Source organism: Triturus cristatus, chromosome 7 (genome assembly GCF_964204655.1).
Source record: "Triturus cristatus chromosome 7, aTriCri1.1, whole genome shotgun sequence".
NCBI lineage: Eukaryota > Metazoa > Chordata > Amphibia > Caudata > Salamandridae > Triturus > Triturus cristatus.
The window spans coordinates 142,506,272-142,534,191 of record NC_140590.1 but is presented as its reverse complement, the minus strand read 5'-3'; the positions used below and the strand labels follow the sequence as shown (position 1 = coordinate 142,534,191).

The 27,920-nt window shown below is 45.5% G+C and overlaps 1 protein-coding gene across 1 annotated transcript in view; it reads left to right on the top strand.

Annotated features, from left to right (window-relative positions):
- Positions 1-27,920, top strand: part of LOC146809056 (free fatty acid receptor 2-like) — a 66,843-nt gene that overhangs the window by 17,314 nt on the left and 21,609 nt on the right. Inside the window, exons 2-3 of the mRNA XM_085614283.1 lie at positions 14,608-14,710; positions 15,313-15,445. Coding sequence (XP_085470409.1) covers positions 15,313-15,445 — 133 coding nt within the window. The 5' untranslated portion in view covers positions 14,608-14,710. The remainder of the gene's footprint in view (positions 1-14,607; positions 14,711-15,312; positions 15,446-27,920) is intronic.

Here is a 27,920-nt window from a genome sequence, read left to right as displayed (position 1 = left end):
AGGTAAGTCTGAGAAGACTCACATTAAGAATCTTCTAACGTGCATACTCAAACACACAGACCAACACCTCGCACATGGCAAAGTTAACAAAACATACACCAACACAACCAAAGACACTATACTCACTTTCTCCCTCTTATTCAACATACTAAAAACAAGGACAACCCTCATAATCACCAACTCACAGGACTGGAAACACATAACGCTTCCCCTACCTCACCCATTTACGCACTACAGTGCAGTAACATTCGCAGGACTTGGAGGGTAACACATACACCCTCCTCTTCTGCAAAAAGCACAGTACTTAGGACATATACAATCCCTCACCTACACACACCTAACACCATAAACTGGTGATGACAAATACCAGACAACGTTCACTTATTCTTGAAAGAGCATGTCTTGAAAAAACATGTAATCAAAACGAAAGAATAAGGATGGCATTAAACATTACAGCACAAACTCCAATATCACATTAAAGAAATATAACCAAACAGTCACGTGACCGGTGAGCGACTTCTCACCCGAGGCTCACAGGTGCCAAAAAAAACTCCTCCCAGTGACTTTTCCGTTCTTGCTGCAACACAGCAAGAACTTTTCTGTCTGGTTATACCTTGGGTTAGTGGTACCTCGTGTGAGGTGTTGGTCTGCGTGTTATCAGTATGCACGTTAGAAGACTCCTAATGTGAGCCTTCTCAGACGTATGTCTGGTTGTACCTTTTAATAGGTTACTTGGTGAGAATGGTTGGTCTGTGCGTCATGGGAGCGCACGCGTAGAAATTTGTTTATCTTTTTATCATCTTGATTTGTTTGTCAGGGGATGCAATGTTACCCTTTTCAAGTTTTTACTTGAAGCTCATTGGTTTTTGGGATGTGTGTCTTTCTATCTTCGCACAGTTTATTTATTTGGCCTCGTTGCATAATGTACTTTGTTTTTGCATTCTACTATCTTCACAATTTGCACAAAAGTACATTGTTTTTGCATGTTCATATTTTTACTAATTTGATGAGGGGGGGATGTGTTGTAATCTAGGAAGTTTATAATGCATCTACTCTCTGTTGCTGTCCTTGCCTTGCTGCTCAGTCTGTGTGATGTCATCGGAATGTTGAGTGTGTTTGAGTGGAAGCAAAGATCAGTTGGAGATGGGCTGAGCAGCAGGGAGGCTGCTCCTGGTGGGGCATCAATGGATATTAATCAAGGCTTAATCTGAACTTGTTGTGGATCCTATCTAAAGAATAAAGCTAAGATCTTGGACCACATCTTATGGACTACCTGGCTTTCTTTAATTGCAACATACTTTCCCCCTCATTACAAGAGAGCAAACATGTAAATTGATCACTTTAACGAAATCAGGTTCACCTAAGGATCCCTGTCCTCCGGTTGTCATGCACCTTGCAGCAGATCTGATTGCCGGAGAGTTATGCCCTTTAATCAACCAGGTTATTGAATCCGGCATTTATCCTATAAGTTGGAAGAGTGCAACGATCAGGCCAATTATTAAAAAAACCTTCATTAGACCCTCTCACTCTAAAGAATTATCGCCCCATCGCCGCCTTACCTTTCGCAGCCAAAATCATGGAAAGGGAGCTAAACAAGACACTAACTGAATATCTAAGCATTAATAATCTACTTGACTCGACCCAACATGGTTTCCGGGCACAACACTCTACTGTATCAGCCCTTCTGGTGGCAGCAGAAGAGATTCGTAATATTGTGGACAACGGAGGTAAGGCAATCCTAGTGATGCTAGACTTATCAGCAGCCTTCGATACCGTAAATCACACGGTGTTGATTCAGAGGCTTCGGGAGATCGGTATCCAGGGGACCGTATTGTCCCTGCTCTCGTCTTTCTTGGAGGGAAGGGTGCAGAACTTGCTTAGGGACAGGTTACAGTCAGACACTTTCCAGCTTCCATGTGGGGTTCCCCAGGGCTCAGAACTGTCACCAACGCTGTTCAATATCTATCTGACTCCATTGGTGAAAATTATCAGAAAACTTGGGTTTCAGATAGTTTCCTATGCTGATGACTCTCAGCTCATAGTTTCTGCGACGAAGCAATCCAACGACATCGCCCTTGGATTTCACAGCAAAACTTTCTCAAGATTAATACTGAGAAAACTGAGATTATGGAGTTTGGCCATGGTAGTCCCCTGTGGAATAGATCCTGGTGGCCAGTAGGCGCTGGGGAATGTCCTTGTCCCGTGCCCAAAGTAAGAAATCTGGGCGTAATATTTGACAATCAGTTGAATTTCTCAGCACACGTCAACAGCTTGGCATCTTCCTGCTCCTTCATCATCAGGACATTACGTAAGATCTATCCTTTCATTAGTGCGGAGATGCGTAAGGCCGTAGTAGTAGGGCTGGTCCTGTCCAAGCTGGACTACTGCAACGCTCTACTATGAGGGACAAATAAGACGCTGATAAGTAGGTTGCAGACTCTCCAGAACGCGGCGGCAAGATTGCTGCTGGACATCCCAAGAGACCAGTCAGTCTCAAGGGGAATTGCTGTACTACATTGGCTCCCTGTTCATCTGCGCATAGAGTTCAAAGCCATCTGCCTGGTACACAAAGCGGTTTTTGGAGGTGGTGCCATGGATGTGCAGAAGCTGTTCATTCCTTATACCACAGGCCGGGTGCTAAGATCCAGCACTCAGAGTCTCATTAAAATTAACCGGATCAGGAAAGCCAGATGGGGTGGGAGAGCTTTTTCGGTTCGGGCAGCAGGACTTTGGAATAAGCTCCCCCACGGTGTAAAATTAACACAGAACCACTTAGCTTTCAGGAAAATGCTAAAGACACGGCTGTTCCAAGAGGTTAGCACTTGAGGAATATGTTCTCCCTTTGGGTGGTATCAGCGCCAAGACGCTTCGGCATTCGCTGCGCTTTATAAATATACATCCTATCCTATGCTATGATTATTTGAGTGCTCGGATTTGTATATCCAAACTTTTTGCCCTATACCAGAGTCCTGGCATAGTGCAGAGATAGTACAAATATACCAAAATGGTCGATGGGCTGAACCCGGGAAATATAGGTTAATTAGTCTAATCAATGGGTTCTAAAATATTTTCTCTTGAAAGGTCCTGTGTAAATTATTGAACTGGGTATTGGCAAATGATATATTTAGTGATTTACTGCAACTTACTCCTGTGAAGGGTCAGCCTGTGTTCAAAACAATGCTGCATGATGAAACTAGAAATTCTTTGGTAGGCATCGAAATGTGAATATTTGGTTACATTTTTAATACAAAGAATTATTCAGGAATATGCAACAAATATCTGATATTGAATATGGTAATATTTTGAAAGATATTAAAGTAGGTATTCTTTCAAAACAGGGAAGGTGTGTTTTAGAAAGTCACCTTGTTAGAAAACCGAATCCAAAAATAAAGACTGGTGCAAGACCAATGCTCAGTAGCATACAAGATGGTAAATAAATTGTGTGCCTAATGCCTACATTGGAGGAGTGTGCATGTTTCAACAATGTATTGCTGGAATTGGAGAAAGAACACATTTTGCAACTGAAGGCTATAGATAAAATGGAACATGAAAGTGTCACTGTATTTCTAAATGAAATTATACAAGAAAAACTGGATTCATTAGGAAAACCTGTTTCACAAACTGGAGAATGTTTAAGTCTATGCAAAAACTGTAGCGTGGTTTTGAACCGAAATCTAAATGTTGAAGAAGTTTTCGTTAATGGTACTTTAGGTAAAGTTGCTGATTTTATTAATTAATCATTTAATTAATTTATTAATTTTCCTAGAAGGAATGAGGTGGAATACTTTCATATTGGGTTTATCTTGCCCTAGCCAGGCTAGGATCTTGGTGATCTCACAACATTCTGTGATGTCACCCTGGGTTCTGATATGGCTAGGGTCTGTTATGTCAGTTGGTGATCATTCACTGTGCCTGGATGGGGAGGGCTGGATTCTCCTGACTTCTCAGAAATAAACTACTCTACTTCTCCACTTACTTGAGTGTGACGTTTGTTACTACAAATACCTTGAGATTAAATTTGATCAGATTGACAATCCAAACAAATTGGACAAGGTACTGCATGTTTTTTGCTTGTCACAGATGTATATGCTCAAGGGGAACCGTTTCCAGTTTGCTTAGCATATGCTGTGAATATTCATAAATCACAAGGTTTAAGTTTAGATGCTACATTTATCAATATTGGTAGTATACTGTTTAGGAACAGTATGTCATATGTAGCATTGTCTCAAGTAAGAACATTGTCTGGTTTGCACCTAGTTGAATTGGATGATAGCAGAGTAAAGGCAGACTCAGGTTGTGTTAAGGAATACAACCGATTAAGAAGTCTGTATGCTCCTCATTTAGGATAGTATCCAGTTATAAGAAAACTTTCATCTGTCCAAAGCACAAAGTTTTAAAGCAGTGTAGTGATGCAGTTGCAAGGAAATAAATGAAAGAGACGAGGGAAGTTGTTAAGAAACAAAAAATGAGGGAGATATTGGTGGTTACCAATTGTCAAACCCCTTTGGTGTGAAATGCTATGCTAATGTTGTGGTAAACAAATTGCTTGCATTACCTTGTGTTGTATATGCAATTAACCCCTTGAGTGCCCCGCCCTTTCCCTCTCCTGTGCCGGCCCTTTCATTAGCGGGCGGGGTCCATGACGAGATAGTCTCGTCATGGGCACAGCGCAACCGCGCTCCATGACGAGACTATCTCGTCATGGGCACAGAAGGGGTTAAAGAGAAACAACAGAATGTATTGTATTCTGCACTGTGTGTGTTTTGTTGCACCGTCTGCGTAGTGACAGAATGAAAACACATTGTGCATCAGGCATTCAAGACATTGTAGATATATGTATTGGATCTGTACAATAAAAATACTCACAAGGATGCACAGGAGTGTCTAATGGTGATGTTTGGTGTTTTAGAACAACAGGTGAAAACTCTTAATGAGATATTTGAACTTAGTTACTCATGGCACCATGAATGCGAAGATTGCTCATACATATCAACTGCACAAATATAATTGGAGCATTTTATTTATTTAACGTTACTAGATACCAAAATTGTGCCTTTCGAGAGATTAATGAGAAAAGCAACACAGAATAATGTATGTCCAAATTGTCAAACAGATATTCTATCGACTCTAGGTGAGGCAAGAACTGTCAACAATGTCATTTAATGCTACAATGATGCAGACCAGATGGCACTAAATTAGAAAGTGAGATTACTAACTTTGAAGCAGAAAAATATATATTTCTGGTGAAAGGTACACTACTATAGCCATCATGTTTTTTTGAAGGAGTTAATATTAGATCTGGTCATTACACTGTTTATCTTAGATGTAGAAGTGGATGGAAAGAATGTAATGATAGGATCCTTAAATTCAGGCAATGATTGCCTTGGAAGATGCCAAATTCCTATCTTTTGTTTTTGGAACCAAAGTCCTAACGATGGTCACAGTTGTAAAAGTGGAATTTTCTACTTATTGTAGCTGCATTATCAGGATTTATGACAACCTGCGGCCTTCCAAGGGTGATGTCTTTATAAGGCTTTGCCTATGCTTGTGTGCCTTACATATCTAGCAGTGTAACTGTGGTACTTCTAATGGTGAAGTTCTCATTTTCAGCATATTTTTCCTAGGATTATTAATGTAAGCATTGATAAAATTATTGTTTAATACATTTTAGTGTGTTTCAGTGCAATGTGCTTATTTGCAGTGAAACACTGTGCAGTTGTGGGTTTCTCATACAGTCAATATGATTGTTTTTCCTCAATGTTCAAGAATGATTCTTTATACAGTACATCATTTATGTTGAATAAGTATAAAGTCTGAGAACAGTAAAAAAGGGAAAATGAAATGTTGATTTTTATTATAAAATAGCATTACAAATGTGGGTAATGTGTAGTGATTCATTACTATTACAAAGGTATGTGTAGTAATTAGCCACGCTGGTAAGTGGGTTAGACTTCTTTATTCGTTAACTCAGATAATGCATCCTCAGCTTGTCAGACGTACTGCACATCTCTCTGTGAAGTCAGCCTCATCAACATTCTAAGGTTGACTTCATCTCAAGGTTCTAAGACTGTACCACTTGCGATCATGGGGAGGGGTGCAGGGAACATACCAAGTGGGGAGATCACAACACATCTTCCTCCCCTAAAGGACAAATGGGGTGAGGACCCCAACAAGTGGAGGAGAAGAAGAAAACAATAAGGTCTCCCTCAGTGTCCCTTGCACCGCTGAAACCCCTTGGTGGGAACCTTTAATTTAACATGAGCCTCCCATACTAAAATCCTTGTGCCAGCTCGGAGCATTCTTTTGCCGGCACCCTCTCCTGATTTGTACATTCTCCAACCCAGCTCCTTGTCCCTGAGCCTTGTTGTCCTCTCTGTGGATCCTTTCCCTCACATCCAACGCCACCCTGTCCATACTCCATTTCTTCCCATCTTCCAGGATTACCACATTTCTTTTTGACATCCTTAATTCTTCCCTGAGAGTAGTATTTTCCCCCACTGCCACCCAGGATCTCAGGTTTCCTGATGTACACACTTTGCCCTTGACTGAGGGATTTCTCTTTTACCCCCCACTTCCTGTCATACCACTCCTGGTACTTTTTCTGCCGGGTATCAGTTTTTTCCCTGAATTCACCCGTGTTGACCACTACCTTCTCCTTCGGACTCAAACCAATTTGGGGACAACTTTGAACCCGCCTTCCTTCCCCTCAACAATTTAAAGGGGGTATGACCCGTTGAGAGACTTGGTGTGGTGTGGTATGCCCGTAGCATGTTTCTAATTGCAGGCTTAATGGCTATCCCTGAATTGTTCGCCAGTTGTATACACTCCTTCAACATCCTATTGGCCCTCTCCACCTTTCCATTGGCTTTGGGACAATATAGGGGGGTACGCACATGTGAAATGGACATGTCTTTAAGGAATTCTCTCATCTCTTCCGATACAAACTGTACCGCGTTATCTGTAACCAGGGTGGAGGGAATTCCTTCTCTCGAGAATACTTCACTCATGAACTCTATAAGTGTCCTTGTATTGATTGTGTTCACAAATTTACACGATATCCAATTTGAATAATAGTCAATAAGGACCAAGAGGTACCAATCTTGGGGTCCTTTGGCCCAAATGGGCCCTGTAATATCAAACCCCAGTTTGTCCCATGGGACCATCGGGATTGTCACAGGTATGAGTGGGGAATGTCTTATACTTCTTGTTTTGTCACTGATACTGCACGAATGGCAGTCTTTCACTTTGTCCTCCATCAGCTGATCCATTCCTGGGAACCAGTACACCGCTCTTAAGCGTGCCTTACACATACTCCTGCCCATATGTCCCTCATGAGTTAGTTCGATAATTTTTGATCTTAGACCCTCTGGGGGTACAATTTTCCCTGACTTTAGTAGTAATTTCCCATCAATAGACAAATCATTACGTACATTCCAAAAAGGTTGAATGTCTTCTACAAGATCCCTGCACTTATTGGGCCACCCTTTGGTCACATACCTTTTCACTTCTCCCAGCTTAGAATCATTTTCCGAGTGCAACTCCCATATTTCTCTCTTTACTGGTATCTTGATTTCCATCACCCTTTTTCCATCGGTCTCTATTTCTAAATCCTTCTCTATTGGTGATCTAGATAGAAAATCTGCCACTTTGTTTTGTTGACGTGGTACAAACCCACTTTGTAGTTAAAGCTTTGTAAGCCCAGGATCCATTTAGCAATCCTTGGCGTCAAGTTCTCCAAGTCTTTTTTCCCAAACAACCCCACTAAAGGTTTGTGGTCTGTGTACACTTTGAAAGGCATACCCCACACATAAAAATTGAAGTGTCTGATTGCCCAATACACCGCCAATGCCTTCTCAATAGTAGAATAATTTGACTCTGCTGCCGACAATGTTCTAGAAGCAAACGCCACCACTTTTACCCCTTCTTCCGTTCTTTGTGATAGCATTGACCCTATCCCTTTGCTACTGGCATCCGTGGTAATGATGGTATCCTTATTAACATAAAAATTGCCAATGTAAGAGGCCGTAGCAATGGCTTCTTTTATTTTTCCCATCGCCTCTTCCTGTTCTTTGCCCCAAGTAAACACACATTTTTTCTTTAGCATTTCTGTTAAGGGTTGAGCCATCATTGCAAAATTCCTGATGAACTTCGCCATGTACTCTGCCAGGCCCAGAAATGAAAGCAATTCCTCCTTGCTCGTAGGCGTGGGCACCCTCCTCACTGCTTCCACTAGACTATATTTGGGTTTGATGCCTTCTTCCGAAATTATGTGTCCCAAGTACTCTACTGATGTGACACCCACCTTGCACTTACTTTCCTTCGTGGTGAATCCTACCTCTTTCAACCTTTCTAATACTCTCTCTGCATTCACCGTATGCTCCTCTTCGCTTGTTCCATGTTTTATGTTTATGTTTATGTTTCTTGCAAATTTTATAGCGCACAACTACCCGAGGGTGTCTCGGCGCTCAGTATACAGAACGTTAGCTATGGTGAATTTTAATATGAGAATAACCAAGTTTTTAATTCCTTCCTGAAGCTGATAAGCGTAGGGGTAGTTTTGATGTGATGGGGAAGTGCGTTCCAAAGTCTAGCTGTGGAGATCGCGAAGCATCCGTCACCCCAGTTGGCTTTTTTTGTTCGTTGAACTTTGAGCAGACAAGCTGAGGAGGAGCGTATCGTTCTAGGATTTTCAAGAGGGCAGAGGGCGTTTTTAAGAAACTGTGGGCCTGAGTTGTTAATGGCTTTATAGGCAATACACAATGCCTTAAACTTTGTGCGGCTCCTTACTGGGAGCCAGTGCAGTTGTTTGATATACGGAGAGATGGAAGTGAACTTAGGAATGCCCAGTAAGATTCTAGCTGAGGCATTCTGAACTAACTGTAGCCTATTAAGGACTTTATCCTGGGCGTTCAAAAGGAGGGCGTTACAATAGTCAGTATTGGCAAAAACCAAAGTGCTAATTAGGGTTTTGCCGGCTGAGGTGGGAAGGTAGGGCAAAAGTTTTTTGATTTTTTTCAAGGTGAAAAAGGATGAGGAGACCACGGAGTTAACATGGTGATGGAAGGTCATTTTATTGTCAAACGTAACTCCAAGATTACGAACCTTGGTGACCGGTTCTGGTGAAGATCTCATCTCAGTTGGCCACCATTGGAGGGACCATGTAGGTTCCAGTTTCCCGAATGTCATCACCTCTGTCTTGTCGGAGTTTAATTTGAGACAGTTTGATGACATCCAGGAACTGATTGCCAACATTCCTTTTTGAAAGTTTGCGGCAACTGTCGCTCCGTCATTGTGTACGGAAAGCACCAATTGGGTGTCGTCGGCGTAGGTCGTAAGAGCGATGCCATATGACTTTATCACCCTCGCTAAATCCGAAACATAAATGTTAAACAGTGTCGGACTTAGCGAGGAGCCCTGTGGTACTCCGCAAGGGAGGGTGAAAGTATGGGAGGTGAAAGGGCCCATTTTTACTGTGTGTGAATGGTTGGCTAAGAAGGAGGCGAGAAGTTCTTTAGCCTTGTTTTGAATGCCTATAGCTGAGACACGGTCGATCAAGGTGGCATGATCGACCGTGTCAAAGGCTGTTGAGAGATCTAGCAGTATTAATACTGCCACTCCTCCTTTGTCCAATGTCATCCTTATTTCATCTGCCGCTTTTATTAAAGCAGTTTCGGTTCCATGCCCCTGTCTAAACCCAAATTGGGTTTCGTCCAATAAGTTGTTATTATCTATGAATTTGGAAAGTTGAATATTCATAGTTTTTTCAAATATTTTAGCTGGGAAAGGGAGACATGCGATAGGTCGATAGCTAGCTGGGAGAAGGAAATCAAGAGTGTGTTTTTTTAGGAGTGGCTTAATGATGGCCTCTTTCCAGACTGTAGGAGATAGTCCGGTGGTGAACATAGCATTGCAAATGTTCGTCAATGCGGGGGATATGGCTTCTGGAATGAGATTAAGAATGGCAGAAGGGCATGGATCTAAGGGTGATCCTGATTTTGTGCCGGAAATTAGGCGTCGGCCTTGTTCCTCTGTGGTCGCCTCGAAGACCGAGAGAATAGGGGCATTGGTAGGCAGAGGTTGATTGGTAATAATGGTGGGGGAAGATTTAAGGGAGAAAGCTGAAAAAATAGAAGTAACTTTATCTTCGAAAAAATTAGCAAGGGAGTTACAGAGGGCTTGAGATACGTCGGGTCGAGGGGCAGGGGGATTAGAAAGATGAGTGACTACTTGAAACAGTTCTCTTGCCGAATTTTTTGCCTTATTGATTTGGGAGGTGTAATATCTCGTTTTTTCCGCGGAGATGAGAAATTTCTATTTGGAGAGGGCGCATTTGTATGAGATTTTATCAGAGGGGTTATAATAGCGGCGCCAATGTCGTTCCAAATTTCTGCAGTGTTGTTTCTGAAGACGTAGGGATTCCGTAAACCAAGGGGCGGAAGGGAGCTTTCTGCTGCTTTGGGAAGTTTTTAAAGGTGCTAGTTTATGACAAGCCATTTATAGGCTGTTGAGGTAATTACTCGAGGCTAACGACGGGTCCGGTTCAGAAGTGCTGATGTTGTCGGATAGCATGGAGGCGAGATGAGAAGTATTGATATTTTTCCAGTCTCTAAAGGAGATAGGAGAGGATAAAGCGATAGAAGAAGGAGGGGACTTAAGCTTGATGGAGAAACAGACTGCTGAATGATCCGTCCAGATAAGATGGATCACATCAAAGATCAAGATGTGCGGATTACTGGTGAATATCCCAGCGTAGGCTGATTAACAGTTTACTGAAGGTCGGCTGCTAATAGATCGTTAGTTAGGGCGATGGTATCAGGGTCATCAGTGGATTCCAGATGGAAATTGAAGTCTCCCAGTATGGTATAATGTGGAGCTCCAGCAGTGATCTCTATTACGTTGTTAAGGTTGTTTAGGAATTTAGATCTGGATCCAGGCGGGTGATAGAGTAGAATGCCTACGAATGATTGGTTGCCGGAGAAGCTGATGGAAAAGGAAAAGGCTTCACAGTCATTATATTTAAGATCGGTGATTTTAACTTTAAGGTAATTCCTATAGAAGATGGCTATCCCTCCACCCTTCCTATTGATTCTGTCTAGTCTGTGCACGCACTAATCATCGGGGGTGGCCGCTTTGAAATCCGGGCCTGAGGCATCACCCCAGGTCTCGGTAACGGACAATAGATCAAGGTTATGTGACTCAATAAATTCCAGGACCTCGGTTTGGTGTTTAGGAACGGAGCGTGCATTAATAAGTGCGGCCCGGATCTGAGGGGGGGAGTTGGCCAAAGGAGTAGGAGTAGTACATGTAGGACATTTATTAGGGCCTACCATAGGGTCAGTATGCAGCAGGTGAGGTATAGAATGTAAGAGATTTGCCGGAGGTTTAAAATTTCGAAGTTGAGCGGAGGAATATTTGAGCAAGGTTGGAGTTTGAGCGGGGCACGGCATAACAGGGTCAGGGGAAGTGGCCCTGGGCCCGGTCTGGGCGCGGACGAGCGCAGACGAGCTTGCCTTAAGCGCGCCTTCGGTGTGCAGTCGTCGCGCCCGCTGCGCTCGTCCGCTGCGCTTCCAGTGAGTGTACATAATCTATGGAAGTGGAGAGGATGATTGAAGGGGGGCGTGGCCAGCCCAAGTGGGCGTGTCCGGGGTGACCAGGAAATGGCGGCAGAAATACAAACACTCACCCGTAACAGCGCTAAATCCGCTGTGCGGGGATGTCTGTGGATGTCTGTGGCTACAGAGATAAGTGCCCAAGAAGTAGGTAAGTTTAAAAATAAAGAGTAATCACGGTATAATATTAAAAATTCTAGCTGACGTTGCTCCCGGCTTTTCGCCTCAGGAGGATTCTGTAAACACAGCGCTCGCACTCAGCGCGCGTTTAAATGGCTGGTAATGGGGGCGTGGCCAGCCCAAGTGGGCGTGTCCGGGGTGACCAGGAAATGTCGGCAGAAAAACCAACACTCACCAGTAACAGCGCTAAATCCGCTGTGCGGGGATGTCTGTGGATGTCTGTGGCTACAGAGATATGTGCCCAAGAAGTAGGTAAGTTTAAAAATAAAGAGTAATCACGGTATAATATAAAAAATTCTAGCTGACGTTGCTCCCGGCTTTTCGCCTCAGGAGGATTCTGTAAACACAGCGCTCGCACTCAGCCGCGCGTTTAAATGGCTGGTAATGGGGGCATGGCCAGCCCAAGTGGGCGTGTCCGGGGGTGACCAGGAAATGGCGGCAGAAATACAAACACTCACCCGTAACAGCTCTAAATCCGCTGTGCGGGGATGTCTGTGGATGTCTGTGGCTACAGAGATAAGTGCCCAAGAAGTAGGTAAGTTTAAAAATAAAGAGTAATCACGGTATAATATTAAAAATTCTAGCTGACGTTGCTCCCGGCTTTTCGCCTCAGGAGGATTCTGTAAAAATAAGTATGTCATCTTGGAAGCACATGGTTTTTTTGCAATCCTTGAGCACATGCTGCATGGCTCTTTTGAAGGCGGAAGCTGCTGAGGCTAGCCCAAATGGCATTCTTAGAAATTTGTAATTGCCAAATGGGGTAGTAAACGCCGTTAAAGTTTGTGATTCCCGGTGTAGCTTTACTTGATAGTATGCGGACGATAGATCCAAGACACTAAACACTCTCTCTCCTTGCAAAGTGCTCAGCATCTCATGTATCCTTGGCAAAGGGTGTCTGTCCACCACTATGTTTCCATTAAGTGCTCTCAAATCCACACAGAGCCTAATGCTCTTCCCACCATCCTTGGTTGTGATAACAATTGGTGCCAACCATGCTGAGCTCTCTATCTCCTGTATAACCCCTTGTCTCACCAATTTTTCCAACTCCAACCAAGGTCCTCTCATTAATAAGGGGACAGATCTCGTCCTGTGAATCACTGGCGTTGCCCTTTCTTTCAGTACGATTTTGTGCATGTAGTTATTAAGCAACCCTAACTCCTCATTAAAAACTTTGGGATAACTCTTAATGAGTGTGGCCCCAACCCCTGGGGGTTCCATGAGTAGGACCTGTTCACTGTTGTTGGGATCAAGCTTAATGCCAAGCTCCTTCTGATGTTTCCAGCCCAACAAGCTCGACCCCTCTTTGGAAATGTATACCTTCCCCACCGTGTGCCTATCTTTGAATGATATCCGCATTCTCACCATGCCCTCTAGGGGTATTGGGACCTTGTTGTACCCTGAAGGAGAAATGTCTGCTGTTTCTATTTTAATATCCTGTTTTGCGAATTTTTCTTCAAATATTTTCTTATCAACCAGTGTGAAGGGGGAACATGAGTCTGCATAAACTTTAAAACATTCATCATCCAGCCTAATTTCACACGTGGGATACACATTATTTTTTTCCATGCTCTCCTCCCCAATCTGAAAAATAAAATTCTTATTTGTTTCCTCTCCTGCTTCATTGTGATCGATCATATGTACTTTAGGCGTAAACACGTTACATACTTTTGAAAAATGCTTCTTCTTGTTGCATTTCCTACAAACAATACTCCTGGCCGGACACTTCCAATTGTTCGCCAAATGGTTATGGCTACCACATCTGAAGCATTGTAAACTACTCATTTTCTTGTTTGCCGCCTCTATTTGTTTTATATCCACCATACACACCGCCTTAGTGTTTGCTCCCTCCTTGGACTCAGACTTATCCTTTCCTGCCTCCCCTATTTTCATTTCTTTCATACACTGTGCTGTATGTTCCAGCCCTTTAGCTATATTAATAGCCTCCTCTAGGTCAGGATTCCTTGTGAGTAGTTCCTCTTGCACCTTCCCATCATTCGTGCATCTCACCAATTGGTCTCTTATAAGTGAATCAGTGAGGGCACCAAACTCACATGTGGCTGACATGCCTCGCAACACCGCTACATAGGAGGAGACTTTTTCATCCTTCTTTTGACTACGTTTAAAAAATTTGTGTCTCTCTAAGACCACATTTATTTTAACTTTGAAATGCGCCTCCAATTTTCTCAACGTATACTCATATACATCCACTCCTTCATCCTCTTCCAGGGGTTCATCCTCAACCAGTCTCCCTGTCACATCCTCATACACCTTTCTGCCTTGTATACCCAGATTGTGTAATAAAATATGCTGCTTTCTTATGTTTGAAAAGTTCCCACCTCCAATAACAATCAAATACGACTTGAATATTCCAACCCATCTCCTCCAAGGAATATCTGGCTCCCCTAGTTCATTCAAAAATGGGGGTGGTTGACTCATTCCTGCACCCGCCATGTTGCTCTTGTACAATTACAAATACCAAATACAATCTTCCACCAGTCACACTTCCCTGCAAACCAAAAAAATCCCCCAAAAAATCACAGTGAATGCCCAATTTTGGAGAAAATTTCCCCCAAGGGATTGTTAGCGATTTAAAGGGGTCTGCGCCTCAGTGGTCCTAATGTGTTACTATTAATCCCCCCCTTGAATTTTTACTTCACAACTATTGACAATGCCCCCTTTCAATGCCTCAGAAATATGTTTTCTTGTCACTGTATTTCTAAACTTTAACAGTCCCTTTTCTATGACTGTGTTTCATTTGTTTTTTCCTCTTGAATCACTGCCTCCTCCTGGATCTGGTTGGGTGCTTCCTTTCAATTAGCCTGCGTGAAGAGGAAGGCGTCGCCTGAAGCGCTGATTGGAATCTCCTCAACTAGTCACTTCCGCCGACAGCAGGGAAGGAACCCAGTGCCGCTTCACGAGAGGTGAGTTTGCTCAAGTCTTTTGCTTCAATCCTTTTTTTTTTCCCTCGCGTCTATTGTAAAACCAGCCGTGTGCCGCTTAGAATACTCCCACATGAACTCATTTGCACCGTAGCTGCGGCTTCAATTCGTTAGCTTCCGTTCTTCACTCCTTTCCCGATGTTTTCTTCAGACATGCGCTGCCTCAAGCACAGCACCCCCCCAGGTAGCGCAGTCTCCCCCACCTCGGCCTCACACGCCAAGGGTTCATCCTCTGACTACTTTTGGATACTGCAAGGCTACCGGGGTATAAATGTCCGCAACCTCCACTTTTCGTAAAGTGAATTATTTATATTAAATCCGCCGTGCCGCTTCACGCTCCTACGGCATGGGAGATTCTTTTACACTCATGCCCGCTGCCTTCGTGCCAGCTCTTACAACAAATGTCTCTTAGAATCTTGATCTCGCTTCATCCCGTAGGAACTAACAACAGTTCCCTTTCACTCTGGACCCTCCGTAAGACACCAGTTCACATCAGCATCCGAAACCAACCAAATTCTACGGTCCTCCGGCCTAAATATTTTCACCTCACCGCTTTTATGGTTTCTTCTCTTGCGCTTCCACAGATGCTGTCCTGGCAACCCTGGTCCACTGTAATCACCGACTCCAAGCTGAAATTCTACAGGGGAGGATGCAGCGCCATCCCTGTCACAGCATTCCTTGATCCTCGTCGACAAAATGTAGTAATTAGCCACGCTGGTAAGTGGGTTAGACTTCTTTATTCGTTAACTCAAATAATGCATCCTCAGCTTGTCAGACGTACTGCATATCTCTCTGTGAAGTCAGCCTCATCAACATTCTAAGGTTGACTTCATCTCAAGGTTCTAAGACTGTACCACATGCGATCATGGGGAGGGGTGCAGGGAACATACCAAGTGGGGAGATTACAACAGTATGCTAATATTCTAAGTTTAATTTATAATTGTATAAGTTGTGATAGTATTTTTGTTTCTTTTGTATGCAGACAAATGGTATCAACTATTGGAGAAATGTGGTTTACAAATTGCTTCTTCCAGTGTTGTTTGCATTACATTACATCATGAGGGTGTTCCAGACTACTATTTAAAAAACATACACACACCTACACAGTAAAAGACACAGGCTTGTAGTTTCATACAGCTACTTATGCACCCACCCACACACTTATACAGACACTCTCATACTCACAGTCCATCAGAGACCCACTAGCATACCCATATCTCACACAGCTACTCACATACCCACCCATACAGGCAGTCACACACCCACACACCCACTCAGACATCCACTCACAGACCCATACAGCCACTCACACACCCACTTACACACTCACACAGACATGTACATTCCCACTAACACACTCATACAGCCACTCACACAGCTACCGACACACCTGCATAGCCACTTACACACCCACACACACTCTCATACAGTCACTCACACACCCATTTATAAATGCACATACCTACTCACATAGACTCATACACCCATACATTCACACTCTCATTCACACACTCACACAGCCACTTGCACACACCCTCCTAGACCCACATAGCTGCTCACATGTCCAGAGAGCCACTTACACACACTTGGATGCACCTATACACCCATACATGTACACACACATCCACCGAGGCACCCATACAGCCAGTTGCTCATCCACTGGCATTTTATTATTCTAGATGACATTGCAAAACATTTGCTAGTGTCTTCTTTAATAGTTTTATTCACCTTGGTTAATATTAAAGTATCCAGATGTGATACTTTGATTTTAGTTATGTGGGGTAAGATACAGATCTAAATCTCACAAACACTTAAACACCCATTTGCACAAAAACATAAAACATATAGTTAGCTCTTTCCTTGACCAGATGAAGTGATCCTAAAAAGAACTGTTATTTTTTTAGGGGGGGGGCTTCTCAAAAAATGTTTTATATTTTTGGGGGCTTTTTGTTATGGAAGAAAAATAACAAGGGTAGTAAACGGAGAAAGGGAAGACAACTTGCAAGAAGCAACTGACTACATTCATTAAGAGGAATGGTGAGGTGAATTTTGTTTAAGCAATTATGCTTGTTGAAGTGATCCATAAACAGGGCAACAGATGACATTTTGAGTGCAACTGGCATATAACATTTGCCACAATGAGTCACCATGTCTTGCAGTTTCGGTGAAACAGAGGGTTGGTAACCCAAGGCCCCTGTCTCATTCTCAATCAGTCGATTGTCGAGCAAGCGAGCAAGCTAGAGAGGAAGCGAGAGGCAGGAGGAGCGGGAGCGACTGGAGCAGCGGGAGCAGCGTGAGAGACACGGGAGAGACGCCAGCGCTCACTGAGATTGAGCAGATTGAGCAGATCCTGAGCCCTTCCGATGCTGAGCCCGAGCCTCCTCCGAGATTTCTGAAATCACAATACCGGTATTGCAACACAGGCAGAGGCAGAGGCGGGCAGAGGGAGAGGCAGGAGAGGCAGGGGAGGTGTTGAACACTGCCCTTCTGAAGCACCCCTGAAACTGCGATCCTCTACCCTCTACCCTCGAGCTGAGCCTCTATGACCTACCTCCTACGACCGATGGCGTCGGACACGGTGAGTGTAATGTGAAACAGGAGCTTTGCTTTGCTTTGCTGACACCACCGCTTCCCTTCGCCTTCTTCCAGCCATGACAGTACTAAAGCCGCGGCACTCAGCGACTGATCAACGCTGAACCTGTCTAACTGGTTAGGACAGGGTGCCGGCTTTCTTTTCTTTTTGTTTTTTGGTCCCTTTGGTCTTTTGGTCCTTATTCTGCGGTGGGGGCTAAGAGTGTGAAGAGGTCGCGAGGCAGCAAAGGGGCTTCGAACGAGTGGAACAGAGGCATATTCACAGCCCCCTCACAGCCCCTCTTGCCCCACCCACCGATCAAACTTCGCAAGCAGGCGACCAGCGAGTAGTGAGGAGCAGGAGGAGAGGAGTGAGGAGCGAGTGGAAAGGAAGAAGAGGAGGAGCCGTTTACCGTCCTGCCGGCGGTGCTCCCCTGAGCTCCCATCCCGAATCCCGGATCATCAGTTTGCTAGCAGCACATCACCTCACCGCTTTACCACCGTCACCACCATTGTCAGTCTGCTAGTGACAAGGAGGTGAAACTACGTATTCTGGTAGCCTCGGGCTCCCAGCAGTCAGTAGGGCGTAAGCCTTTGGATCAGGAGGGGGTTTTCAAAAACGCTTTAACCATCCGCACCTTCTCTGGCACCCCTCATCCCCCCCTCACCCTCACCCCCCCCCCCCCTCATCTTCCTTCACTTTACTTTACCCTCTCTGGCATCTGGTATCGGGCTCACGGACAAGCCCACGGACCTGCAAAGCTTAGCGCAGACACAGCCTGCCAGTTTCTGTGAGTCAGTACACTCCCTTCGAGTGCGAGGGAGTAAGGCGAGGCTCGCCCCAACAGCTTTTCAACATCAGCTAGAGTACTAGTGAACTAATTAGCCAGAGAGCCAAGAGGGGGGAGTAAAGTGCTTTACGCTTACCAGCACCATGAGGTCAGGGAAGGCCAGGGGGCCTCCTGAGCCTGAGTCTAATCCCAAGTCCAAACCAAATGTAAAACCAAAGGCAAAGACAAGGAAAGGAAAGGGATACAACAAAAAGAAAACGAGCCCAAACTCATCCACCTGCACAGAATTAAATCCTTCTTTAATAGAGCAGGCGGAGCTGACGGAGCAGGAATTATCAACGACCTTGCTCCCAGATGCCTTTACAAATGATCCACATATCGCAAAAAAGCTTCACCAACCAAAAATATATACAAAGTTCGAATTCCTAAAGGGTGCCGGCTCCGCCATCTTCTCCAGCAACAGACATTTGCACGGTTTGCAAACCCCACTGCTCCCCTCGGTGCTAATACCAACGCGTTCGTCACCACCAAAGCTTGAGATGGCAAGCCCTTTGATTCCAGGAAATCTAACGACAGTCCCGCATCATTGCAGCATCTCAAAGTATACGAACCACTCCAATCTTTTGGAGACCTCAAGTGCAAGAGAAACGTTACACGATTCAACTCTCAAGCAGGAACTTCCATCCGTCTATCCAGAGGACCCAGATGACAAGGTCACACGCAGCCAGGAAGATGTCACGCTACCCCCCCCTAGAGGAGTACATAGCGAATGTAAAACTTACTTTGGTACCAAAACCATCGGATGGTTTAGACAGGTGCCCAATAGCAATAGCAAGGGATTCAGAGGTTGCTACACAGACATTGTCATCAGCTGCACCCGAGGAAAGAGTTCCCAGCCTGGTGTCGGGCACACAAACTATGAGCTACAGCCAAAGCACACCAATCAAGTCACACTGAAGGGCTAGATGTGCTTCTTCTCATACAGACCGGGAAACCTACGGTCTTGCGACAAGCCCCTCCGGCATGGTGACAGTAAGTCCCCACAACTCCAGTCAGGAGGTGGCAGGCAAGGGAACAGGGCCTCATTTTAACACACAAGAATGGGAAGAGATACTAGCAACCTACATACCAGACCACAAAGACCCCCAAGTCCTCGATCCATCTGTAGCAGTCAAAAATACCAACAATTTTGGTAACACCTCTAAGGAGACAGAGCAGGTACAAGAACAGAACAATGGAACCTGGGGCTTATTGTTAAATACAATCCAGTTATCTGTAGATGCCTTGCAATATCAATCAGAGAAAATGGATCTACAACTCACTCTTCTCAACACACTGGCAGTTTTTACAGCCGGCATCGACGACAAGCTGGGCAATTTGAACAACCTGATCAAGAGAGCACAAACTAGCACCTACCTGAGCTGCAATTGCAGCCAAGCTGTCGATAAACTAGCTACACTACCCTCAATGCTAACTGATCTCATAGGAGACCTGAGGAATCTACACAGAGGGAACACAATACAGGAAATGGGCCCAATTAAATCTGAAGAGGGAGTCTCCAGGTGCAAAGCTTCTGGATCAGAGTCAACTGAACATCCTGCTCCCGCAAACGAGGAGATACCTCAGAGGGGACTGGCCCAATCCCCAAAACTTAACGCAAAACAAAGGCGGCAACAAAAAAGAAAAGGGCGCAAGCAAACTTCCGAATCACTTACGACAAACTACTTTCCTATCTTCCATGGCACAGAGGATAAATCTTCGGCCAGCACAAACAATGCCCTTACTACAGAAGGGGTAGTCCACGCGTCCACCGACCCTACTCGACAGCAGATAAAAGTAAATGACAGCCGGCCTAAGCAACGGGCAAAGGCCCCAAGGTCCAACGGCGAGTGACCAAACGGAACAAACAGATGCACAAGGTCCATCGGCAAGAGAGCAAACGGAACAAATGGATGCTCATAGAGATGTGGCAGCACTCATCAAACAGCACACACAGCCAAGCGGCGCCAAGAACAACGAAACAAGGCTCTCCGTCGATCAAGTGGGAGAATTAATATCGCCAAACAAGGATCCTCCTCTCCAGAGGGAAATACTTGTGGTGACAATCAACCAACACACACCAATAATAACGGCAAGAAAGCATCCACTCAGGCTAAACTCTGAAGAGGGGGGCAGAGAAAGGCCAACGGGCTCAACGTTACGTTTAAACCACGAAGCCCAAAGGAAAGCCACACCAAAAATGTCCACCCACTTCGCTCCAATCCAACCAGAGCTCTCACAAACAAACTGGACATCTGCAATAGGAATAATACCAAACCAAACAACTCCAACCAAAGTAATATCACTCATGGCCAAAATCCCAGGCAAAGGCACTAACCTGGCACCTCACGAAGGAATTAAACAAAAAACAATCAACAGAGACCTTGGTTTTCTACCCAGAATATACGTCACAAGGGCAGCATGACACGCTAAATCGCGGCAATATCCTTACACTCATGGAATGCATCCCCAATTTGGGGGGCATAAGCACTAGGGACTTGATCTCGGTTGAATTTTTACCCGCCACAAACTCAAATTCCCCAGAGGCGACCAAGACTACCTGGTGCTCAAGCAAAGTCTCCGATTCAATTGCAGCAGAAGCAGCGCAATTTAAGATATGGGGAATCAAGCTAGTCCCTTTACAAAGACCAGCGTACCCCTCACCATTTCAGAGGAGGATAAGACCGGAACCAGAGCCACATCACGCAAATACCCACAGCGTCCTCAGAGGCGCTTTGGGAAGCTCCCCCAAAACAAGAGTGGTTAGCCCCTGGCAGCAATCAAATGACAGGCCGAAGGAGACAGCCGGATCCGAGCCGGCACTCAGAATGAGCTGGCGGGGCACAGCATCAAAGGATTACCAGCCTCGGACTCTTACTGTCACTAAGCCCCCGCGAGGAAGTCCGCCAAAAAAACATACATGTAGCCCACGGGGACGTACAGTAGCTTGTGCAAGGGAAGTATCGTATTCGAATCGAGCACTAACAAGAGAAATACTATCTCGCACGATCTTCACTTGTTCCGAAGAGGTCTGACGCTATCAACAAACCAGCGACGAGAAAAAGGGAAGGTTACCAACCATAGGCATATGTTCTTGGAACATAAATGGCCTAAATTCAAAAATGGACGACCTGGATTTTCGCAAATACATCTCTTCATTTGACATAATGATGCTACAAGAAACCTGGCTCACAACTACACAACGTATCATGGGCTATACTTGTTATTCTACAGCAGCGGTCAGAACTAACAGATTCGGTCATCAATCTGGAGGCTTGGCTACATACATATCCACTACAACAATACCCTCGGCAGTGCTTATGGACTCATCCACATCCACTATGCTAACTGTGAAGATAAAAATACAGTTAGCCAATAAAGAAGAGGAGATATGCCTTGTCAACGCATAAGTCCACCCCAAACACAGAGCCAAAGACTCTAACATAATCTGCAACCAATTGATGGAGTATGTCACTCAGATGGAAAAGCCTCTCTTCCTCTTATCAGGGGACTTCAACCAAAACTTACTTGGTTCATCAGCAGAAGAAGAGGCTTTAGCCCGCAACAAAATCTATACCATTCCACCACAAAGCTCCTCGCTACATAGGAGAAAAAATCAAAATAACGCCATACTTAAAGATCTAGAACATCAAAATCTTCGGGCCTTAAATGGAAGATTTCCGACTGATTCTCCCCCAGTAGAAACTTTCTACTCACAAACCTCCAGCTCCATCCTGGATTACACTTTTGCCAGTTTGGCATTATTTCCATATATCCGTGGGTTCAGAATGGGGGACAAGGGTGAAAGTGACCACCGTCCCCAGGAATGCCATCTGACATCTAAGATGTATACTGCAATTAAGCCTGACAATATGCTAGGGGAAATCTATTCGATCAATCTGAAAAAGATCAAATGGATAAACCAGATGCAGCTGGGCACATCTCCCACTGGGAGCAATACACAGGATTTCTGCTAAAAGAACTGGCAACTAAGAACGCCTCAAAAAGTAACCTCCATAAAGAAAATAGCAAAAGTAATTTAAAAATAGGTCCGAGAGCTCAAGTAAGGTCACACAAAAGAAAAGTCATCTTGACCCTACGGAAGCTAAGATCAGTCCCCAACAATGCACATCTTCGAGTAGAGCTGAGAAAACAAAGGGCTGAGCTCAAGCGTATAAAATGGACCATAAAAAAGACGCTGAAAATGAGACATGGGCAAAATTACTATTTGATACTAAAAGCAGCAATAGCGCCCGCTTCTGGCAATCAATGAACAGGATCTTGCGTCCACAACATAAAGATCTAGGATCGCATATCGTGGAAGAGTCATGGATCAACTACCTCCACAGCCACTTTAACGACCAACTGAAATATACAGGAGCACAAAATGGTAACAACACTGAGGCAGACTCCACTACGTTAACGCTGGGTCCTCTGATCAAGAGAGAGCAAGGCCAAATCAAAAAGTACTTGGAGCTTTCAGCCGCTCAGCAAATAGCTGCAATAAAAAAGCAGATTTGTAAGGGCAGGAAAGAAGCGCACCAGGACCCAACAGCATCCCGCCAGCCCTATTCAAGGAAAAAAACACAGAATGGGCAACCATTCTGCAACCAATATTCTCGGAAGCCAGACTACTAAACAGAATCCCAGAATACTGGAGAGGGTCGACAATCGTCCCCATATACAAAAAAGGTAATAAAACGGACCCCAACAACTATCGCCTAGTAGCCCTCCTTGATAATGAGGCAAAATACTTTGCGGGAACAATCCTAGAAGAGATTGTGCAATGGGCTGAAGCTAACCAGATCATTCCATTGAATCAGACTGGTTTTAGGAAAAAAACAGGAACATCAACCAACATTCTGGCTATCTCCCTGATTATAGATGCTGCAAAAATCAAAAAACTTCCGCTGCACCTGTGCTACATCGACTTCAGTGCAGCATTTGATAACATCGAGAGAGGCAGACTCTGGGGGAAATTGGCGCAATGGGGCATACCACAGCCGACACTCAACATGCTGAAGCTCCTCCACTCTGACACCTGGGTGCAAGTGAAGCTAGGAGGCGGCACACACCTGTCATCTAAGGTTCGCACCACAAAAAGCCTCAAACAAGGGTGTGTGCTTGCCCCAATATTGTTCAACCTGTATATGGCTGACCTCCCAAGTCTACTCAATACATGCAACTCCCATTCCCCGAGGCTGGGAGGAAAAGCTCTGAGCAACCTTTTGTGCGCGGATGACGTCGTACTACTCAGTCACACCCATATAGGCCTTCAGCAGCTTCTGATCCAAATGCATAGTTATGCAACGGAAAACAATCTAAAAATAAACTTGAGTAAGACCCAAACCATGTCAATCAACATCAAGAATAAATACCAGAAGCCATGGGCCCTAGGCGACCAAAAAAATAGAGCATGTGTCTGAGTATAAATATCTTGGAGTCATCTTTGACAAAGACGGCACATTTGCACCGCATAAACAAGAAACAAAAAGGAGAGGGATCTGCATAGCCGTTTCACTAAAAAATTTAGCCAACCAGCTGACGGGGCCAATTTTGACTCCTTACTTGAAGGTTATCCAGGCTAAATTAGTTCCTTCCATCTGCTATGGCAGTGAGGCATTACGAGGAAGAGACTCTAAGAACTTGGACATAATTCAAATAAAAGCCTATAGAATAATGTTCTCGCTCCTGCACTACACCTCGCCAGCCCAAATAAGACTGGAGTTTGGTTTGCTAAAACAAGACCTTGCCAGACAGGGAGCCTACATCATCTGCTGCCATAAACTTCGCTTGGCCATGGCTAATACCCTAAATTTGCTGCTATGGCAAGACATCCAAAGCAGGGACGAATCTCAAGCAAGATCTTACTTGAAGGCAGCCCTGGGGGTCACCAAACAAACTACGATTTGGGATATGCAACTTGGGCACAACACGTTTAAAAAATTGGTTTGGAAAAACGTAAAGTCTCTCTCTTTACTAGAGGATAAGGCTGCATTTACAAAAAGAAGCCACGCATGGATGACCCTAAACTCATATAAAACCCTGACACCACAATCATACTTTAGTCAGGGCTATCCCAAGGCCACAAAACTGCGGTTCCTGAAACTGAGATTAGGGGTTTTGCCGAGCAGATAGCATCTTCCACCATGGCTCAGGAGCAAAGGTCAAGAAGCCTGCCCGCTCTGCAATCAAGAAAAGGGCGATATCCTCCACCTGACTTGCATCTGTGAAGAGCTTCGGCCAGCTCGCCAACACCTCCTAAAGGACCAGTTCAAGCAGTTAGGGACTAGCACTAGAAGGCAAGCAGTCCTTGCCTGTATGAACCCCGCAAATACGAAACTGAACTGCAGATTTGTTAAGTTCCTTGCAATGACCGAGCACAGACTGTTAAACTTACTAAAACCAACGACCAACTACACAGAGAATAAGTAGGAGGTCATAAGGACGTCAAGGAACATGCTGCCCTGCATCAGGGAAAAAATGCTGCTGGACAATCACTCTGGGCTTTATTTGGATGATTATAATGAACAAATTTTATGCTATTTTAAAAAAATGTTGTAAAATGTTTGCACTGGTTTTAATTAACTATGCATAATAAACTTAACTTAGTAACTTAACTCATTCTCATATATTCTGTGCATAAAGGCCTGTGCCTTGATGAGTAAGGTCCTGGACCTATTCAAGACCTGGTGGGGTGCACCAACCCATCATTTTACTGACTAAGGCCTTACATCCCAGTCATGAGTTAAACATGCAGAGCAGTGGTGGAAGCATACCATGTTTTGTGAAACACTATTTGTGACCACACCTTTTTATTCGTGTCATTGAAGTGAAGGTCTACTGGCATACTCATATAAAGTTCCCTACTGTTCTCTTACCCAGATCCTACCTCAAACATCCCAACTGTATAGTATATGTGTGTGTGTGTATGAGGCCTGTGTAGGACATGAAGTATGTGTGTGAGTGACCCAAAGTAATGGATGCCTGCAGGTTCCACTTTAGACATCCCTGGGCTGTTGCTGTCCACAAAACAGGGGGGAGTTTGTTTTTCCAAACAGTGGAAAAGTATTGCTGACACTCCTGGAGGGGACCCAGGCACTAGATTGAGGAAAGAGGAGACAGGGCTTCTTCTGAAATTCCAGTTGGTCCTTTAGCTGAGACGACTTGATCGTTAGTCTTCCTACGCACTGCAATTTGGTGGCTGGTGAGGACTGCACTTTTTGATGCTACGGGTGAGAAGGGTTCTTTAGGTGAGGTTAGACATATGCGTCTTTCGTATCACTGTTATTTTGCTGTTGATGAGCTATGTGCAAAAAGCTCAGAACCCTTTGTAGCTCTGTTGTTGATTGTGGGTTGCAGACTGCACTGTTTCGAGGAGCATCACTCTGAACAAAGGATGTGTCTGGAGAATAGCCCACGAGGACAGATGAAATAGGAACCACCCCAAGATAATTCTAAAAGGTTAGTCAGAATATCCACATTCCCTGTCTACTTTAAATGTATGCAGGTAGGAACTGACCCACTAGTTGTTCCATTTCCATGTTCTCTTCAACCAAGGAAGGAAGTGCTTCATCGAATACTCAGAGAACTGCTGTAAATCCATAGCTGGTATCTGCTGAGTATCAATCAATCAGAAAATGTGTAAAGTGCACTACATACCCGCAAGGGTTTCAAGGCGCTGAAGGGAGGGGAGGAAGGGGGGTGCTGTTGCTACTGGTCGAACAGCCAGGTCTTGAGTTGTCTCCTGAAGGTTAGAAGGTCTTCGGTTTGTCGTAGGATGAGGGGGAGGGTGTTCCAGGTCTTGGCGGCACGGTGGGAGAAGGATTTGCCTCCGGCTGTGGTTTTACGGATGCGTGGGACGGTAGCCAGGGAGAGGTCTGCGGAGCAGAGATTCCTGTTGGGTACGTAGAAGGAGAGTCGACTGTTGAGATAGGCTGGGCCGGTCTTGTGGAGTGCCTTGTGTGCGTGGATCAGGAGCTTGAAGGAGATTCTTTTGTTGACAGGGAGCAAATGCAGGTTCCTCAGGTGATGTGGTCGCAGCTCGGGACGTCGAGGATCAGGCGTGCAGAGGCATTCTGGATTCTTTGCAGTCTGTTGATGAGCTTGGTCGGGGCTCCGGCTCCGGCATTTCCGTAGTCGAGTCTGCTGCTGACTAGGGCCTGGGTGACTGTTTTCCTTGTGTCTGTCGGGATCCATCTGTAGATTTTTTGGAGCATATGGAGGGTGTTGAAGCAGGAGGAGACAGCGTTGACTTGTTTGGTCATGGTGAGTTTCAAGTCGAGTATGACTCCCAGGTTGTGTGCGTGGTTGGTGGGTGCGGAGGGTGTCCCCAGTGATGCGGGCCACTAGGAGTCGTCCCAAGCTGAGGGGTTGGGCCCGAGGATGAGAATATCTGTCTTGTCTGTGTTCAGTTTAGTGCGGCTATCCTCCATCCAGTCGGCAATGGCCTTCATTCCCTGGTGGAGGTTGGATTTGGCGGTGAGGGGGTCCTTGGTGAGGGAGAGGATCAGTTGCGTGTTGTCGGCGTAGGAGATTATGTTGAGGTCGTGATGTCGGGCAATTCGCGCGAGAGGCGCCATGTAGATGTTGAACAGCATCGTGCTGAGGGAGGATCCCTGCGGGATGCCGCAGATGATCTCGGAGGCTTCGGATCGGAACGGGGGAGGCGGACTCTCTGGGTTCTGCCGGAGAGGAAGGAGGAGGTCCAGTCCAAAGCCTTGTCTCGGATCCCTGCGTCGTGGAGTCGTGTGCGTAGTGTGCGGTGGCAAATGGTGTCGAAGGCGGCAGAGAGGTCCAGGAGGATGAGGGCTGCCGTCTCGCCGTTGTCCAGTCGGGTCCTGATGTCGTCTGTGGCGGCGATGAGGGCAGTCTCGGTGCTGTGGTTGCTGCGGAAGCCTGACTGGGAGTGGTCCAGGATGCTGTTGTTGTTGAGGTAGCGGGTGAGCTGGATTTTGACTATCTTCTCGATGACCTTAGCTGAGAATGGAAGCAGGGAGATGAGCCGGAAGTTTTTTAGTTCTCTCGGGTCCGTCTTGGGTTTCTTCAGTAGGGCGTTGATCTCGGCGTGTTTCCAGCTTTTAGGGAACATCGCGGTCTCGATGGAGAGGTTGATGATGTTGTGTAGGTGGGGTGCGATTGAGCTGCCGGCTTTGTTGAAGATGTGGTGTGGAAAAGGGTCAGACGGCAAGCAGGAGTGGATTGTGCCCATGGTCTTGATTGTGTCTTCGATGTTCACGTTGGTCCAGGTTGTCAGGGAGTCGTGGTCGGTGCGGTGAGGTGGTTCCGGTGTGTTGGGGCCTGTTAGCGTTTTCTGGGGGTTGAAACTCTCGTGGATGTCGGCAATCTTGCAGTGGAAGAAGGTGGCGAGGGAGTCGCACAGGGCTTGCGACGGTGGGATGTCATTGGTGTTGGAGCTGGGGTTGGAGAGTTCCTTCACGACGTTGAAGAGCTCCTTGCTGTTGTGTGCATTGTTGTCGAGGCGGTCCTTGAAGGAGGTCCTCTTGGCGGTCCTGATGAGGTGGTGGTGGTTGCGGATGGCGTCTTTGTGGGCTGCGCGGCTGCCCGGTGACTTCTCGCTGTGCCATATGTTCTCCAGCTTCCGGTAGGTGCGCCTAGACGCTAGGAGTTCCAGGGTGAACCAGTTGGCTCTCTTGCTGGTGTCTTTGAGGGTTTGTTTTTTCAGCGGGCTAAGGTGTTGGCGCAGTCGTCCATCCATCGTCTAAGGGTGCGCGCACCATTGTCGGGGTTGGAGGGGTTGGTCGGTGGGTTGAGTGTGAGGTTTGTCTGTA